This window comes from Pelobates fuscus, chromosome 9 (genome assembly GCF_036172605.1).
Source record: "Pelobates fuscus isolate aPelFus1 chromosome 9, aPelFus1.pri, whole genome shotgun sequence".
NCBI classification, from domain to species: Eukaryota; Metazoa; Chordata; class Amphibia; order Anura; family Pelobatidae; genus Pelobates; species Pelobates fuscus.
This window is the reverse complement of record NC_086325.1, coordinates 151,976,349-151,996,755: the sequence shown is the minus strand read 5'-3', so window position 1 is coordinate 151,996,755 and position 20,407 is coordinate 151,976,349. Positions and strand designations below refer to the sequence as shown.

Sequence of the window (20,407 nt, the reverse complement as noted above, 5' to 3'; positions counted from 1 at the left end):
ATGAAAAAGAGGAAAAGGAAAGTGATCCTAGAACCACAGGGTCCAGGATACACTTAGACGGATACAGGTCTGAGTACAATGTTACTAGTTAAAACCATAAATTTATTAGTCATAAACATGAATAAGAAATAAAGAAAATAATAAACACACTAATAAACTATGAGGAGAGAAACTCTCTCCTCATGGTTTATTAGTTTCTTTATTTCTTATTCATGTTTATGACTAATACATTTATGGTTTTGACTAGTAACATTGTACTCAGACCTGTATCCGTCTAAGTGTATCCTGGACCCTGTGGTTCTAGGATCACTTTCCTTTTCCTCTTTTTCAGTATAACATAAGGGTTACCCCCTTCTTGGATACGGTCTGGGCACACTCTATTGTCCCTGTTTAAGGGACATTTTTTCTTTTTGCTTTAATACAAGAATGATAATAATATAACAAAGAAACAAATCCTGCAACACAGATATTCTAAAGCACATTAAATATTTTTCAGAAGGCTCTTTATTTGACTCCAAATTATGAATGTCTGATTTGATCGTGTGACAAAATTGGTATATTTATTAGTTATAGTCTCAGCTGCATTGTATGCCCTAAGAAAAATCCTAGAGAAATGGAAGTAAACATAACCTTTGCTTGAAGTCTGTATTAAGATGGGGGATGGGGGAACTAGCCTTTAGAGTTAGCAGTGCAGGTTAGGCACCCCGGATGATAGTAGCAGTCAATGTACATATGATGCTATCACAGTTACTATTTATTGTGTCAGCATGAGACAATTCACTCTACAAGATGTTTTATTCCAATGTTAATGCATAGAGAATTTTAGAGATATAATGAGATGTGAATGTTGAGTAAAACATTTTCCACATTCAGAAAATGAGAACGGTTTCTCTCCTGTGTGAGTTCTCTGTTGTATAACAAGAGCTGAGTGACAGCTAAAAGGCATTTTCCACATTTAGAACAAGAGAATGGTTTCTTTCTTGTGTGAGTTCTCTGATGACTGAAGAGCTCTGCTTTAGTGACAAAACCTTTTCAACCATATGTACATGAGAAAGGTTTTTCACCTGTGTGAGTTCTCTGATGACAGACCAGCTTTGCTTTAGTAACAAAACATTTTCCACATTCAGAACACGAGAACGGTTTCTCTCGTGTGTGAGTTCTCCGATGTTTAACAAGACTAGACTTATAGCTAAAACATCTTTCACATTCAGAACATGAGAACGGTTTCTCTCCTGTGTGTATTCTCTGATGACTGACTAGATCTGCTTTCATAACAAAACATTTTCTACATTCAGAACATGAGAATGGTTTCTCTCCTGTGTGAGTTCTCCGGTGTTTAACAAGACTTGTGTAATGCCTATAAAATTTTTCACATTCAGAACATGAGAATGGTTTTTCTCCTGTGTGAGTTCTCTGATGACAGACCAGCTTTTCTTTAGTAACAAAACATTTTTCACATTCAGAACATGAGAACGGTTTCTCTCCTGTGTGAGATTTCAGATGACGGACAAGCTTTGATTTAGTGTCAAAACATTTTTCACATTCAGAACATGAGAACGGTTTCTCTCCTGTGTGAGTTCTCCAATGTTTAACAAGATTTGAGTAATAGCTAAAACATTTTTCACATTCAGAACATGAGAACGGTTTCTCTCCTGTGTGAGATTTCAGATGACGGACAAGCTCTGATTTAGCGACAAAACATTTTTCACATTCAGAACATGAGAACAGTTTCTCTCCTGGGTGAGATCTCTGATGACGGACAAGATCTGCTTTAGCAACAAAGCATTTTTCACATTCAGAACATGAGAACGGTTTCTCACCTGTGTGAGATCTCTGATGACAGACAAGTTCTGCTTTAGTAAAAAAGCATTTTTCACATTCAGAACATGAGAACGGTTTCTCTCCTGTGTGAGATCTCTGATGACAGATAAGTTCTGCTTTAGTAACAAAGCATTTTTCACATTCAGAACATGAGAATGGTTTCTCTCCTGTGTGTATTCTCTGATGTCTAAGAAGATGATGTTTACGGACAAAACATTTTCCACATTCAGAACACAAGAAAGGTTTCTCTCCTGTGTGAGTTCTTTGATGTAAAATAAGAGTATAGTTATAGCTATAACATTTCCCGCATTCAGAACATGAGAAGGGCTTCTCTCCTGTGTGAGTTCTCTGATGTCGAAGAAGTTTGAAGTGTTCCCTAAAACATTTCCCACATTCAGAACATGAGAATGGTTTGGGGTTTATGTTTACTCTCTCATTTGAGAACATATGGTAATCTGTTTTGCTTGATTTTTCAGAGTTAGACTCCTTGATTCTATGATTAAAAGATTTCTGCATAGCCTTGCTTCATGGATTTCTGTTCTTGTCACCACTTTCAGTAGTACCACTGCTGGCAAATACACCTGAAAGAAATATACTGTAAGTTAAAGGAAATCTGTTACAATAAATTATTGTTTGCCATACTTAGAAAAATGACAATAGTTTTGCAATAGATAAGAAAAACGACCATTGGGTGTCATGGTGACTGAAGAAATTGAGTTTTTTGTGTGCTTTATCCCCTTCACTAGCAACATTATGTGTACTCCCTTTTACCTTAATTTGCAAAATGAGATTTAGTCCATAAAGCCTCACTTATCTGCATTAAGGTTGTGATAGTGAAATTGTAGTAGATACCTGGTTTGACCTATCAGTGGAAATAGTAATTACTATACTTGGAAAAACTGACAATATTTATTCTGGTTGCTCGTAATATATATACATTTTTACCTTGGGAATTCTCTAGTCCACAGCTTTTATAAAGACAAACCTAAGAAGTCACTTAGCACCTTCTTGGGACAAACAAAGGTAAATGTAGGATGTGTTATGCTTGTAAGACGCTAAATAGGAAGAGTAATAAAGTTGAAAAGACATTTAAATCGGAAAGGACGAAAAAATAATTTAGTATAAGGGAGCATATGACATGCCACACTAATAATATAATTTATCTTCTAAAATGCCCCTGCAATTTACAGTATGTGGGGAGGACCACACGTCCTCTCCACATTAGAATCAGGGAGCACCTTTATAATATTAGAAAAGGTCTGAACGGTCATAGCGTCTCTGAGCATTTTAAACACAGACATAATCAGGACCCCACTGGCCTGGAATTCATTGGGATCAAACGGGTGCCATGGGATTGGAGGGGGGTGATTTTATTTGTAAGATCGGACAGGAGGAGATGCGTTGGATCTTAGACACCCTTATCCCATCCGGTCTTAATAAAGATTTTGAATTATGTAATGTTCTATAACCCCCCTTCTTTTTTTTTGTGTAGTTGTGTAATTTTTTATATATATAATTTTTAGTATTCTTAGTATTTTTATAGATTTTTTTTTAACCATTTTTTACTTTTGACATTTGATCTAGTCTTTTTTGTATACCTCCTATCCACCCCTAATTCTCCTGTTGGATCTCAATCGAGGTTTCTGTTTATTCATATCTTTGGTAAACGATGTATAGATTTTTTAAGACTGTGTTATTATCTGTATAGGAACCATTTTATATATATTTTTTTATTTATATGCTTGTAGATACCATTAAACTGATATTCTTGCCCTTGTAAGGTTAATATCATATTAAGATTTAAGTTAGACGATCTTCCCCTTTTCCCTGGATATGTTTAATGTGATTATCTGTATACGTTTCTGTGCTTGGAAAATTATGTGTACACACAAGTTATATCTAAATATGTATGCATGATGATCCTTTTATATTGGATATTGAAATTTTTAAATGCGTGTTTGTTAAAAAAAAAATAATAAAAAAAACACCGATTGTGAATAAATGTTTTCTTTGGATGTTACATAATTATGGACAATGTGTGCAACTTTGGAGAGCTACAAGCCGATTGGATCATGGTTTTGGGACTCCTAAATAAAAGAGAATCTCCAGTGGGAGGAGATATTGCTCATTTGAGAAAGTCCCAAGAGGCGGGACGAAACGCGTCACGTGACCTGGTGATCAGGATACAAGGAAGTGAACTGAATACACACACCAGCCAGCAGGACCAGCCCCAGAAGGTGAGAGATTACACTGAACTGTTATCAAACTCCCCATGGTGTGGTGAGCTGCAGCTGGACTGTGCTTTTTACTATTTGACTATCAGTTGTTTTTATTTTTAATAAATGTTTTTTGCCTGACACTGGAGTCACAGGAGCATTTATCAGATCCCACGTACCCAAGGGGCTGATCCTCCCTGGGCGAGATAGCTTAGAGTGGGGCTCATACCACTCTACATTTGTGAGTTGCATTCTTAAAGAGACAGTTTATTTTAGTTTAAAATTTAAATAATTGTATTGCACTAGGAGTGCTTTCTCTGTTCCCTCCCCCCTACTTTTGTCTCCTTAACTACAGATATCAACTGTACAGTGTAACAGGCTATAAGTATACACACATATACACCTGGGCTTGTAGACACCCTATAAGGGACCACACTTGCTTGCACTGTATCATCTGTTTGTAAATACTTCTCAACACTTGAGGGGTTCTATACATATGTATGTGCACCAGCAATTTTCTGTTTTATATACATTTTTAGTTCAGTAAGAACAAGTTCATTTATGTTTGTATATTTATTACAGATGTACAGTGTTTTTCAGCAAAGTGTCCCCACACCTGTCTCTCCACTCTAAGGGCTTTGACATGTTGTCTTAGTTTTATTATGATTTTAAGCTCTTTACAATTCATATACAGCTAGAGCCAAGGCTTGTGCATGTGAGTTCTCTCTGGGTATTGAAACTAATCAAACAGAAGAGAAGTGATTTATAATAGCATTAAAGAGGGGGAAAAAATTCTGGTCATATTATTATGTTCCAAACACAAACACCTGGAACAAAAATAACATTCCCATTCCCCTAATAAATCAGCTTAAATTATCCATGGAATGCATGATGGTTGTTGATTGGAACACACGTCAGACAGACGTGACTACCGGAAGTGACGCACTAGAAATGACTGCAATTGAACAAGGAATACCTGGGAAAATTTAATTTTTGACAAGTCAAAACTGCTGAATATTGTTGGAAACACCCACAGAACCACCAATGAGATGGAAGGATGGAATATATATGAAGGATTTAGGAGGGGTAGGGGAGGGAAGGTATATGCAGCTTTCTTCCTGCTTTAGGATTGTTTTTATTATATTTTTATTATTGTGTCCCTGCAGAAGTCTCTTGCATTCTGTGGTGTCATCATCCAAAAGCTGAGAGGGTACCCTGGACCATCCCCCCCAATCATCCAAGGGGAGGCACCCTAAGGCAATTTCTAAGTCTCCATCTAGTGAGTGCAATTGAATTTAGCGCACAGCAACCTATTTTAACTGTATTCCACTATTATATTGTTTTACCTTTCTGTAGATTATCAGAAGGAAGCTGAATTGCACAGCGTATTCAAGATGTGAACTTCCAGAGACTTATAAAGTAACAAAATTATATTCTCATCCCTAGAATTAATGCCCTGTTTTATGTATGATAATACCTTCCTGGCCTTAGACACTGCACATTGTTGCCTATAACAACTCCCTATATCTTCTCCTGTATTGTTATCCCTAATTCACTTCCATTTAGGGTATAAATTGCTTGTGCATTCTTTGCCCCGAATTGCATAACTGCATTTTTCTACATTACATTTCAACTGCCATTTGAATGCCCAATTCCCAGTCTATCTAAAACCTTCTGCAGCAAAGTAATATCTTGTTCACACTGTATTACTTTACAGAGTTTTCAGTCATCTGCAAATACTAAAACAAGACTTTCAATGCTTTTTTCAGGATCATTTAAAAACCACGTTAACTAAAAGGGGTCCCAGAACAGAACCCCGAGGGACACATCTGTCCAGCTTGAAAATGTAATATTAATTACATCTCTCTGTACATTATTTTTAAGCCAATGTTCTACCCAAGAACAAGAATTTTCATCTAGACCAATTTCTTTGAGTTTGAACACTAATCTATAGTGTGGAACTGTCTCAAACACCTTGGCAAAATCCAAATAGATCACATCCACTGCAACACCCTGATTTATACTTCTAATGAAGAATGCAATGCTTTGTAGAATGCAATTAAGTTAGTTTGGCATGACCTATGTTTCATTATTATTATTATTTTTTTATATATTGCCAGCAAATTCTTTAGTGCTGTACAATGGGTGGACTAACAGACACATAATTGTAACTAAACAAATGGACGCACAGGAACAGAGGTGTTGAGGGCCCTGCTCAATGAGCTTACATGCTACAGGTAAAACCATGCAGTATTTTGCTGATAACCACCACATTCTTCCACATTTACATAATTATACAGATGAAATGCCTGCAGTTTAGAGCCGACTCATAAGGGTTCTAAACATTGTGAGTGTTCCAAATTATTTTACTTGTCATTTAAGGTGTATATATTGCCCTATGATAGTTTATGTTTACACTGCATAGGATATACCAGTTACCGTATATCAAGAACATCTTACACCACTGTATTCCTATTTCTACATATGTGTAATGGAACCGCTTGCACCCCGACCGGGTACCTTCCGTTGATGGATGCTCCTAGTGCTTCCTGAGGACTCCAAGCACTCCGCCAGACACCATAACCACTGTAGACTCCCACGAAAAAAAGCCGCAGCTTGGTTGAGGCCTCGCCCTCTCCACCTACTCTGGACCCAGGACCAGATACGGATGTACAACGGTATAGTACAATAGTGCAAAGAGCTCCCACAGCGGTTTCCATGGAAATAGAAAGCTATTATATAGTGTAACACCAAATACAGTGCCAAACCAGTTAAAAGTTATTGCCATACAAAATACACTAATCAGTTACAACATTAAAATCACCTGCCTAATAGGAATGAACTCCTGACTGTGGTTCAGGAGGTAGTCAAGTTTCCTCTATGATTTCAGTTACTTGGGAGGACGGTAAAATAGACCCACCAATTCTTCCAAACTACTGCAAGTGCAATGAATTATATGAATGGGACTAACGGCTACCCAGGTAGTGAGGGTATCAGCCGTTGGAGACGTCCTTTTTTCCGGCAAGTTGCTGTATAGTAATGAAGTTGGTTATTCCCATCCACAAGATCCAAGAGGAGAGTCAGGTTCAGCTGTTAAAAAGTAAAGTAATAATGCAGTAAAAATCCCCTTCCAAGAACGAGACGAGGCTACGTTTTGAAGGGTCAAGAAGAACTAAACTTTAATGACAGGGATTCTCCATTTATCCGATTCTGCCCATGAAAGGGAGACACCTACATAATTAGGACAGTAACCAATTACAAACATGTTACATCCCACAAATTTCCTCCCCTCAGATAAACAGTTAACATAATTATCACACACACATTTTTACCCGAGTTTTGGATGTACCCCAAATACTTGGGGTACATTCATAAATCCAGTATCCCCAGATAGCCTCAATCTGGGGAAACAACATACTTAAAAATCATCCCATTTGGTTAAGGGGTTCGGGAGTTATGGGACTTTAAAGTTTTGACCGACCGCACAGGCACACTAGCCGAAAATAGTTCCATAAGTTTTGGCCGTGCGGTCGGTCCTCGTTCGTGCGGTTAAAAGGCACAAAAATCCTGCCATCCGTGAGTTTCCTGATGGTCGCTACAATCCCTGTATGTGGTATAGTCTCTCTACCGAACGTCAGCACGGTTGGTAGTTCCAGCACAAATTTACAGTGTTATATTTTGGTTCCAGACACTCGACGGCAAATCACCGCTGTTCGTGAGCGAAGATGGCCGCGAACACGTGTAAAAGTCCCGAAATGGCGGGCACCTAGTAACAGGAACAAAGAGTTTGTGCATTTCATACGGATGGTAAGTGCCGACCTGGGAGGTAAAATACCACATAATTGAATAGCAGGGTGGTCTGGTGTTCGGTAGTTTGTGTTCATTCTTATACATGCTGAATCTCTACCGTACGGATTGCATAAAATAGACGAAAATGGTTAAATGTCCCGAACTGTGTCAGAAAAGTAATTCACATGAACCAGGTAAGCACATTCCATTGTGGTTATAGTCTCTGTTAATGTGCATGTACCTGGTTAGTGGTTAAAGGGTCGGTTTAGCAATAAATGTTCCCAGGCAAAGGTAAAGTTCTGTTACAGGGACCATGGATCTCCTTGCACTACATGGAACTCTGTTTCTTCAGTTAGGAACAAGACACAACACGTTCTGTGTACTTGGGATTAGGTATAATGAGTTTCTGAACACATTTTTGCTGTATGGAGAGTTTACTAATAATTAAAATCCTCCACTTGTAGGTCAACGTCTGGAAAACAATAGATAAAGTGTATGGAACAAAAACGTTCTCCTACTGATTAAGGAACAGTGTAAAGGACAAATGGTTTAAACATAAATTTTAACCCAGTTGCTTCCTTGCTGTGTGCTCCTTATGCCAGTAATTCAAATTAATGTACACACATATACATGATGGTACGGAAAGAATAACTGGAAAGTTTCTTGAAAAAGTGTGAAGTTATTGTACGGTCTTCGGATGTATAATGTTATAGTACAATAGTACAAAGAGCTCCCAGAGTGGCTCCCAAAAAAATAGAAAGGTACATATAATGTAAAACTAGATAATATAGTGCAAAACCAGTTAAGTTATTTACATATTAAAAAAAAAAAAATAAGACATTAAAAACTCCTGACTAATATCCTGTAGGTGCATGTTGTGCTGCCAAAACATCTATAATGCATCACGCCATGGACTCCACATGGACCTCTGAACGTGCCCTGTGATATCTATCTTGCAGAAAATGATTAGCAGCAGATCTTTTAAGTCATGAAAGTTGCTTGGTGAGGTCTCATGAATTGGAGGTGTTGTTCCAACACATCAAACAGATGCTCAATCAGGTTGAGATCTGGGGAAACAGGAGGCCATGTTCCTCAAACCATTTCTGAACATTTTTGGCAGTGTAGCAGGGTGTTTTTTCTGCTGCAAGAGACGTCTGTCATCAGGGAACACCATTGCCATTCTCTTGCCAGACAACCTTCTTCTCTTGCTCCATGGTCAAGTTTGGGGACTTTTTTTTGGAATATACCACAACTGAGAACCACAAGTGCAGTTTAATCTTTTATTTACTCAGGAGACCCCATAGTGTGCCAATATAACTACAAATATCTAAGCCCAGATAGCTCCGTATCTAGTGTGTCTCAAGATAACGAGTTACGGTTATCCTTAAAGACATATCCTCTGCTAAATTGTGATATAAATTTATTTATATACACAGTAACTTGTCATATGTATGATATCAAGCTTAGTACTCTTCATTCCCTCCTATTTTAATTCACATTAATTCACTTTTTATTTTTTTGAGGATAGTGTATATGTAGAAGTTATTACTAATAAAGACTATAATCAAATTATCTCTAATTGTATCACTATTGTATGGTTAAAATAAGTGTTTTTATACTAGTGGTAATCTATGGAGATTTGACTCCATCTCTTTAGGAGTCGGATCTCTATTTGGTTTGTTTGTTGAAATTTATCAGGGGTTATAAACCTTGCGGATTACCATACAGTCCCCTTTTCTTGCAATAGGGTTGGGTTATCGCTATTTTTGTCACAATATATATGAAATAATTGTTACAAACTACCCTTTGCCACTGGCGTTTGGAGGAGCCTGATTGCCAGCCTCCTGCCCTATGACTATGGCCCTGCAAAAAAAGACATGCTAAAAAGTGACTTCCATGGGAAAATGTGCCTCTTCCCCTCCCCCTTTTTCCTGTCCTATTGTTCTCCAGCAGGGTGTTGTCCCAGGGACACTGCCAGACCAGTTGAAACTGGCTGCTTTGTCCCTCCTCAATCTCCCATCAGCCCTTGCTATTGTCTGACCACACCGTTCCTTGTACTATAGTGCACTTTTAACATTGGACATATTGAGCCAGATCCAAACTATCTGGGGATATGTTGGACATATAGGTTAAACATTCTATTATAGGAGTTATGTATCTTATGTGGTTTTTGTAACAGTTTTTGTTTTTACTTAGAGATATTTCCTGTTACTGGAGATAATTAAGTTACCACAGCCACTTAAGCCAATTATCTCCAGGATAGCGGAGAAGATAGACCGGCCGCACAGCATAAATTTGTGGAACTGTTTTGGGCATGAAAGCCATGCTTGCGGTCGGTCAAATGTGACTTCCATAAAACTTTTGAACTCCTGCTCTGATCTGGGTGATTTTTGGATATGTTGTTCACCCAGATCAGGGCTATCCAGGGATGTATTGCGGGGATATGTTGTTATTTTAGGGTGTTTCTGGACTTTGGGTAAAACTGGATATTTTCTGCCTGTGGTAATTGAGTTAGTCCATTGTAGTTGGTAATTGTATCACAGGCAGAGGGGAGGGTTTGTGTAAATTAGCTGGGAGTGTCTAACTGTACAATACTAGGTTGATTGGCTGTTGTGACTGTGTCCTGTGCTCCACAAGATCCACGTGGATGGTAACCTTGAGGGGAAAACTGTATATAAGAAATGTCTTTGTACTCATGAAACCAGTTCTACTTGACCCTCAACTCGCAGCCTTGACTCGTGTATGGAGGGGACAGCTATAATCACTACAGCGATTGCTATACTCTGCATACTGCCTTGGCTTCACTGAGCTCTTCCAAGAGCTTGTTCCTGTTCCGCTCGCTGGGAGAAAGAGGTTCACCCGCTGGAACCTGGAGCCTTGTCGTAGGTCAAGGGTGGGTAGGAGACGGCGAGACCCCAACCAAGCTGCGGTGGTCAGTGGGGTCTGCAATGCTTATGGTGTTTCGTGCGGTGCTGATGGTCCTTGGTGAGCACTAGAAGCATCCTTTCTATGGTCCAACCCTCAGCTAGCCTGGGGCAACCATAACATTTGGTGGCAGTGGTGGGATGGCATCCTAGTGCGTCCTGGAGACACTGAGCAAGCATGGCGCTCAGCTATACTGAGGCACAGTTTGATGCTCTGCTGAAGAGTTGGCTGGCTTTCTTCGGACCTAACCCCTCTGAGAAAAGCATACAGAGCATGAGGAAACTAGTGGCAGGGACCCTGCTGCACGACTTATGGGCGACAAGCGAGTTGGCACGTTTGCGGAGACCTCAACGGCAGGATGAGTTACAGGGAGTGGAGACGACCAGTCCTCCTCCTCAGCAGCAGTGTACCTTCCAGGAAGGAGAGACAACTGGTCTTTCTCCCCAGCAGCAGACCAAGTTACAGGGAGACGAGAGCAGCGACCTCCCACCCCAGCGGCAGGGTGAGTGTCAGGGAGAGGAGACCCTCAACTCGCAACCTTGACTCGTGTTTGGAGGGACAGCTATAAATCACTACAAGGATTGCTATACTCTGCATACTCCCTTGGCTTCACTGAGCTCATCTAAGAGCTTGTTCCTGTTCCTGCTTCGCTCTCTGGGAGGAAGAGAGGTTCACCCACTGGAATCGGGTTGGTAGGAGACGGCGAGACCCAAACCAAGCTGCGGTGGTCCGTGGGGTCTGCAGTGCTTATGTTATGGTGTCTGGTGCGGTGCTGATGGTCCTTGGTGAGCGCTAGGAGCATCCTTTCTACGGTCCAACGCCTCAGTTGGCCTGGGGCAACCGTAACAATAATTTAGCTTAAATTTTTTTTTATAAAAACAAAAACATACATTTTTACTTACTGTAAATTTATTTTTCCTGAAGATTAGAGGCAGTGCTTTACCAATGGGATTTCTAATCTGTAGGGAAAAATAGGCAGGCAATTCTCCAACTTCTTTTAAGACCCTCCCCTTAATTAAATACATTCCTTTAAATAACAGCTCACCTCAAACAACCCCAGAAAATACACAAGCCGCGTACCTGCACAATACTGAGTTTATTAGGAAAAAAAGGGGGGGGAATTATAGCACTGCCTCTAATCTTCAGGAAAAATAAATTTACGGTAAGTAAAAATTTATGTTTTACCCTTCAGATTAGAGGCAGTGCTTTACCAATGGGATATGACAAAGCAATTCCAAAGGGCGGGATTTATTTCACCACTGCTTGTAGCACCTTTCGCCCAAAAGCTGCATCTTCTGAGGCCAGTATGTCTAACCTGTAATGCTTCGAAAATGTATGCAGAGAAGACCAAGTAGCCGCTGAACAAATCTGAGAAGGAGTAGCTGCTGCACGCAGAGCCCAAGACGTAGATATAGCTCTAGTTGAATGGGCCTGTAATTTACGCGTTGCTTGAGGAATAAGCCAAAAGAATACAATCCTTCAGTCATCTAGCCAGAGAACTCTTTGAAGCTTTCATACCTTTCCTTGTGCCATTGACCAAGACAAAAAGGCTGTTATCCTTTTTAAAAGATTCAGTAGATTCAAGATATTGCATAAGCCATCTCTTCACGTCTAGGCAGTGAAATTTTCTTTCCAAGGCATTTGAAGGATTTTGGCAGAAAGTAGGCAATACCACTTCTTGGTTGATGTTAGAAGAATTCAAAACCTTAGGAATAAACGAAGGGTCGAGCTTTAAAACCACCTTGCCTTGATGAAAAACCAAAAATGTGCCCGTAGAGCTTGGATTTCTCCCACACTCTTGGCTGATGTGATTGCCACCAAAAAAACAGTTTTTAATGATATAATCTTCAGAGATGCCTCTGCTAGAGGTTCAAAGGGCGGCCCAGAAAGAGCGGATAAAACTAAATTTAGATCCCAGGGCGGACAGGTTTCCCTAATGTTGGGAACCAAACAGCCCAGAGCCCTGAAGAATCTAGATATCAGAATGTTTGAGGCTAAACATCTGAAAGAAAAGAAACTGATCGCTGAAACTTGTAATTTTAAAGATGCTGGCTTTAATCCCTTTGCGAATCCCATCTGAAGGAATTTGAGAATCTTTTGGATGGAGGCGGAAACAGGGTCCTCTTTAAACCTACAACACCACTGACAAAATTTCTTCCAAATCTTGGAGTAAATTTTAGACGTTGACTCTTTGTTAGTAGCCAATAAAATTTGTATGACCTCAGGATCTAGACCTTTACTCTTTAAAATCTGGAGTTCAGACACCAAGCCGTCAACTGGAATCTCTGAAGGGTTGGAAGAGGAACCATGGAGTGATCTAGAATTTCTTCTGATAGTGGAAGCTTCCAAAAGGTGACCCCTGGAATATTTAGAAGAACCGAAAACCAACTTCTTCTTGGCCACCAGGGGAGGATTATGATAATCCTTACTTTTTCCAACTTGATCTTTTGAAGCACGCTGGGAATAAGAACTACTGGTGGGAATACATATGCAAGGTCGAACTTCCATGGTACTGACAGAGCATCTATGATATTGGGCTTGTCTGCAGGGTTCAGAGATGCAAATCGTCTTGTCTTCCTTTTTGTCCTGGAGGCCATAAGGTCTATTTCTGGACAACTGAAACGGTCTGAAATAAGCCTGAAAATTCTGCTAATATGTTGAATTTTCCCAGTATATGAACCGCAGAGATCGATAGAAGGTGCACTTACGACCACAGCATGATCTTTGAACATAGATTTTCCAATTTTGTCGACCTTGTACCTCCTTGTTTGTTTAAAAACGCCACTGTTGTTCGATTGTCCGAACGTATCTGAATATGCTGACCTTTTATCTGGAACTGAAACGCAAGGAGAGCCATCCATACTGCCTTCAATTTTTTGAAATTTGAGGAAGTTCTCACATTCTTTTCTTGCCAAAGCCCCTGCTTCTTCAGGTCCCCCAAATGGGCACCTCAGCCCAGTGCCGAGGCGTCTGTTAAAATTCTGAAGGATTTAATTTGGAATGAAAGACCTGCATGTTTGATTGTTGAATTTCATCAGCCCGTCCAGGCTGTATGTCCGTTGATTCCAAGCTTGTAGAATGTTTCTCTGAAGAGGCCTCATTCTGGCTTTTGCCCAACCGACGGCAGGGATAGAAGCCCTAAAAAGACCCAGTAAACTCATTGCTTCTCTGAATGAAAAAACACCTTTTTCTCTGAGTCTCTGAATTGTTTTATCTTTAGCTTCTTCTCCTCTGGCAGGAAAATCTTCATAGAGATTGAGTCTAAGATTAGACCCAAGAACTGAATCCTTTGAACCGGAACTAATTCCGACTTGCTGAAATTTATTAGCCAACCATGAGCTTGTAGAGCTTGTAAAGCTGTAAGAAGGTCTAATTTTAGTTGCTCCTTTGACTCCGCAATCAAAAGCCAGTCGTCCAAATAAGGAATGACATAAATCCCCAAACTTCTTAGATACGCTGAGATGACTACTAGCAGCTTTGTGAACACCCCGGGCGCAGATGAAAGGCCGAATGGAAGGGCTTTGAATTGGTAATGCCTGGTCACTGATTGGATGCAGATCGCAAATCTTAGTAGCCTTTTGCTGGATTCTGCTATGGGCACATGAAGATAAGCGTCTTTTAAATCCAGGGACGCAAACCAATTTCTTGGTTGAACAAGAAGAGAAGCTGATTTTATTGATTCCATACGGAACTTTTTTACAATATACTTGTTTACGGCTTTTAGGTCTAGTATGGGTCTGCAAGAACCATCTGGCTTTGGTACCAAAAATAGTCTTGAATATGTGCCCTGATGTCTTTCTCTTAGGGGTACTTCTTCCACAGGAGTCTTGACACTTCTTGCATCAAAGCTAACTCTGTTTCCTGAGAATGAACCTCGGAACATAACATTTTTCTTGGGATATTTGTCAGTTCCAGACTGTACCCGCACTTTATTACTGAGAGAACCCAGCGATCCGATGTCGTACCTTCCCAGTGATTTAGGAAGTGAGACAATCTTCCTCCCACTGGCCTGGCGTCACAACATTTTATTTCTCTTGTCCGTGAATCTCTCTTTCTTTCTATAATCGAAGACTTTCTTTTGTTGACCCCTATAGTAGTTCCTGCGAAAGGAACTTCTAAATGAGGGTTGAATCCCCACTTTACGGTTCCAAACTTGTTTCTTATGGGATTCAGGCAAGGCCTTCCTTAATTTGTTTTAACAGATCATCTAGTTTAGACCCGAATAGTCTTCCGGATTAAAAGGGTAAGTCACACAACAAATTTTTTGATGCCGCGTCAGCTGACCAGTTTCTAAGCCAAAGTGCTCTTCGAGATACTGTCGTTAGACCCAAATTCTTAGCATACAATTTTAGACTTTGAGGAAGCATCTACCAAAAAATCTGCAGACATTTTGATATTTTTTTAAGAGCTTTACTGGATCTTCCTTTGATTCTCCTGCATAAACCTTCTCTAGTTCTTCTAGCCAATGTTTTTGGGCTTTAGCCACGGATGTTCCTGCGATAAGAGCTTTCGCTTGGGCCGCTGAAGAAACAAACATCTTCTTTAAGGACGAGTCCATATGCTTCTCCATCACATCCCTTAAACCACTTGAGTCACCAATAGGTAACGCCGTTTTCTTTCCTATCTGTGCTATAGGAACGTCCACTACAGGGACTGTATCCAGCAGGCAGTCCTGGTCCGCTTCTATGGAAAAAAGTGTTTTAAAGTGTTTTGAAATAAAAGGTTTGATGACCTGGGAATTTCCATTCTCTTAAAACCAACTCCTTAAGTTGTGGATGTAAAGGGAAAACTTTAGATCTTTTTCATGACATCCCATTGTCCATAATGTTCTGCACTTCCTTTACTAATTTCCCTATGGCTTCTTCTGGAAAGGCAAATTCCTCCTCAGATTAATCACTAGCTGAATCCTCTCCAGAATCAGAAGCGCCAGTACCTGAATCTTCCCATGTTCTCTGCCTTTTCTTCGAATGTTTTACTACCTGTAAATCCTGAGCAACCGAAGCCTGGGCTGACTGCATAGCTGCCATCTGCATATCCACAAATGTTTGCTGCATACTCTGCTGTAACCAGCTAAGAAATGTGGACATTCCAGATTTTTTAGCTTCCTCCGAAGCCTCTTTGGAACATAGAGAACAAAGTTTCTTTTTATATCCATCCAGCATAGGTTGGAAACATATCGAGCAACTTAAATGCTTGGATTTTGTTGAGCATTTCCCCTTTTCTGTAGCTTTCTCCGAAATCTCTGGATTAGACATACTGAGGAAAGAAAGAAATAAAAAAAAAAAAAAAAAAAAAAAAAAATTATTTCCCTTTAAGATTCAGGCTACAGCCATTTAAAATAAAAGCTAAATGTCTTACCTTAAATGGCCTCACAGTGTGTTGGAGGGCAGGTGAGAAACACACTTGCAACAGATCTGAGAGCTCCTGGCAAACAGAGATTGCTGCTGGTAAGTTGCTCCTTTAACTCCTGAAGACACTGATCAAAAAAACGCCAAGTTCAGATTTGGCGCCTGAATCCAGGTTCGCATTGCGCATGTGCATAGCGCTCCGCGAATCCTTGGTGGAACGCAACGTAACCTGTACGTGCGTTCCACCGCAGGACCTCCCAGCCGACGCACGCCTGCGTCCTTCGTCTGACCGGCACCTGGCGCGGACAAGACGGCACATAAACATAGGCTGAACCCGCCGTCCGGCGTTCCACAATATACTTACCTTGAAAGGAAGCAGAGCCTCCCGAGCCTCAGCCCTTCTCACCTGCTTCCTGTGGAGAAAAAACCTGCTAACCTCCCCTGCCGAAGGCAGGCAAAGAACTGGGGTTGTTTGAGGAGCTTTTATTTAAAGGAATGTATTTAATTAAGGGGAGGGTCTTAAAAAAAGTTGGAGAATTGCCCGCCTGTTTTTCCCTCCAGATTAGAAATCCCATTGGTAAAGCACTGCCTCTAATCTGAAGGGAAAAAATAAATACAAACAGCTTGGTTTTGTATTGTTCGCAGCTCCCTGCAACTTGAGCCACAAACTGGTTATACAGCAAACAGATATATTTACTTTATCTATACCTCCAAAGTAAGACAGTATACTTGGCCAGTATGATATACAAAGTATTGTTAATGCTAGTAATAGTATATAGTTTTATGTTAAATGGTTCTGTCAGCTAATCTGTACATACTTCACTCTGCAGTACTGGTTTGGTTTTAGACTATTGAAACTCTACACTTTTTGCCTTACACTTTTCTATTTATTTATACTTACTGAGAAGTTTCAGCTTCAGTACTCATTTTCTCAATCTTCCAGGTGTATATCTATTTAGTCAATTTTTTTTCCCAAATTGACCTCCATTCTTAGGGCAGCCACTTGTTCGAACAGGACTTTACATTTAGTTTTTGTCTTGCTGTTAGGGTACCGTAGTTGGCCTTAGTTAATATTTTGGCTTCTTGTGCCACTAGTTAGCAATCACATGAGGCCAATCCACAACCTCAACTAAGAAGCTATTTCAAACTTCAGACCAAATCATAATTAGTGCCTCAGAACCCTGACTTCTTGACAAAGCAGTTAGGGCCTCACGTGTCCCAGTACAATCTTTCTCAAATATCTTTATTGTCACCACAATGCTCGATGGCCTACTTACACATTGTAGAACAACAATAAGCAAGTGAAAAAAAGGCGCTTATAATAGTGATTGTGACCTTATTACACAAAGCAGCACCTATAAGTGTATCAGCTCATAACACCCAACAATAAAATCCAAACAAAGAAATAAGTGCGTTAAATATTTATAAAGTGCAAATTTAACTCACTGTATCAATAAAGTGAGGTAGTGCAGACAATTTATACCACTTTCTCATAAAGTGCAAAATGCAAGTGCTACATCCAAACACTTATACCACTCTTTATAAGTGCAATATGAAAAACTCCTTAATGCCAAAATTGTAAAGTGACCTAGTGCATTAAAAGACCAAATATGGTACACTTACTAGAATCATATGCTTGAAGTAAACCTCGGTTTCAAATAGTGTTACAAAAAAAAGAAATACAATACAAAGCATATATAGTGAAGTATTGCTTTTTAAAATAAATAATACAGAGTGTATGTAAAATTTTCACTCACAAGCAAAGAGCAGATGAACCTGCTCTACTTTTGACAGCTCCAAATGCAGAAAGATCCACTGCAGCCAATAAAGTAAAACGGTTTATTTCCACAGTATTAAAAAAACACAGCATCCATTCACATGTTCCGGATCCCTGTAAAAGACTGTCCTTTTTGTGAGTTTGTGCATCCGCCGGCTTAATCAAACAGTCCGTGCACCCTCGCGATCGGCAAAGTTCACAGGATACTTCCGGGAGGCCTTTGCCGATCGTGAGGGTGCACAGACTGAATCAATTAAGGATATTGACACTCTAGAAAGAGTTCAGAGAATGGCTGCTAAGCTGGTTCATGGATTGCAGGATAAAACTTACCAGGAAAGGTTAAAGGATTGGAGGATGGAGGAAAGACGAGACAGGGGGGTATGATAGAAACATTTAAATACATAAAGGGAATCAACACAGTAAAGGACGAGATATTTAAAAGAAGAAAAACTACCACAACAAGAGGACATTGCCCCTCTAATTTAAGACTAAGTTTAAAAATAATATCAGAAAGTATTACTTTACTGAGAGGGTAGTGGATGCCTGGAATAGCCTTCCAGCTGAAGTGGTAGAGGTTAACACAGTGAGTGAGTTTAAGCATGTGTGGGATGGGCATAAGCCTATCCTAGACTTAAGATAAGGCCAGGGACTAACTAAACGTTTTTCGAAATATTGGCCAGACTAGATGGGCCGAATGGTTCTTATCTGCGGTCACATTCTATGTTTCTACAAGTCAGGCTTAATAATTGGGGGTGTATTTTGCCAATTATTTTGTTCTGAGATTAGGCAGTATTAATTATTTTTGCCCTAATTTTTCAGGCCTACCTGCTCGTCTGTTTCAGCACACCACTACCTACTTGCTATTACTGGTATAGATCAAGTCTTATTGATCAACATTGATCTTTTGTCACCGATCACAAATATGTATACATACACAAAAACACCACATATGTATGAGTGCATTACACAGACACAAATATAATAAAACGTATTCAGCTTACCGAAAAGAGTTTGACAGCTGCTTCTCAGAGTCTGCTTTAGGGAATCTATTTTCTAATAAAACGTTCTAAAAAAAAAAATTGTAATGTTATCTTTGTTAAATACAATTTTATTAACATTTTAGCAGATTGTGTAGAGGTGTACAGAAAAGAACAAAGGGGGAGCGCACATACATTTTGAAGTAAAATATCAAATACATTACATATTGTACTATTAGAATAGGTACAATACAGTCAAAGTTGCATTGGACAATATATACTGATATTTATTGATACGGATTCCCTGTCTGAGCCTGAACTAGATCCTCTCGTTCAGGCCTGTCCAACCTGCGGGCCCCCAGATGTTGCTGAACTACAACTCCCATAATTCTTTCAATGAAACAGCCAGGGAATCATGGGAATTGTAGTTCAGCAACATCTGGGGGGGCCGCAGGTTGGACAGCCCTGCCCTAGCTGAAGCCCTGTCTGTTGGCGCTCGGAGGTCACCCCTTGTCATGGTGCAACCTGAACCCTGCAGACAGCCAGGGGTGGCCACCCCTTTAAGAGACCTGGCTGGATTTTAACTCACAGCTCCAGCATCCCAGTCAGGTTCTCTACCTTGCTGTCGACCAGGGGGCTTCAGTATCTATCTGTATTTGTCTGCTTCCCGATTCCTTGTCTGGAGCAAGGGGCTGATCCACCTGCAGCCTCTTGCTCTCCCCGGCTCAGTCTCTCGCATTCACGGCCGGCCTTAGGGGTGTGCGAGCTGTGCGGCCGCACAGGGCGCCATGGAGCAGGGGGCGCCCTGCAGCCAACACAGCTCACACATGGCTGGCATTTAAAAAAATTACAATTTGTGGCGGGGGCTGAGCTTCCCTGCGGCGGGGCAGAGCTAAAAGCGCCGGATAACTGCTGCAGGGGAAGCAGGAAGGAGTCCCTGCTTCCCCAACATCCAGTCTCCAGGAGCTGCACTGCCTCCACAGGTAACTGTGTGATTGTCAGTGTGACTGTCTGCCTGTGTGTGTGTGTCTGTGTGTATGACTGTCTGCCTGTGTGTGTGTGTGTGTCTGTGTGTATGACTGTCTGCCTGTGTGTGTGTGTCTGTGTGTATGACTGTCTACCTGTGTGTGTGTGTGTGTCTGTGTGTATGACTGTCTGCCTGTGTGTGTGTGTGTCTGTGTGTATGACTGACTGTCTGTGTGTGTGTGTCTGTGTGTATGACTGTCTGCCTTTGTGTGTGTGTGTCTGTGTGTATGACTGTCTGCCTGTGTGTGTGTGTGTGTGTCTGTGTGTCTGACTGTCTGCCTGTGTGTGTGTCTGTGTGTATGACTGTCTGCCTGTGTGTGTGTGTCTGTGTGTATGACTGTCTGCCTGTGTGTGTGTCTGTGTGTATGACTGTCTGCCTGTGTGTGTGTGTCTGTGTGTATGACTGTCTGCCTGTGTGTGTGTGTGTCTGTGCGTGTATGACTGTCTGCCTGTGTGTGTCTGTGTGTATGTGCGTGTATGACTGACTGCCTGGGTGTGTCTGTGTGTGTATGACTGTCTGCCTGGGTG

At 40.6% G+C, this 20,407-nt stretch overlaps 1 protein-coding gene across 1 annotated transcript; it reads right to left on the bottom strand.

The window, feature by feature from the left end:
- Positions 1-835: 835 nt before the first annotated feature.
- On the bottom strand, positions 836-18,967 carry LOC134573200 (oocyte zinc finger protein XlCOF6.1-like). Its single transcript, XM_063432781.1, has 2 exons — positions 18,878-18,967; positions 836-2,402 (listed from the first exon to the last, which is right to left on the bottom strand). The coding sequence occupies exon 2, from the start codon at positions 2,335-2,337 to the stop codon at positions 1,033-1,035; it is 1,305 nt and encodes a 434-aa protein (XP_063288851.1). The 5' UTR covers positions 2,338-2,402; positions 18,878-18,967; the 3' UTR covers positions 836-1,032.
- Positions 18,968-20,407: the final 1,440 nt, after the last annotated feature.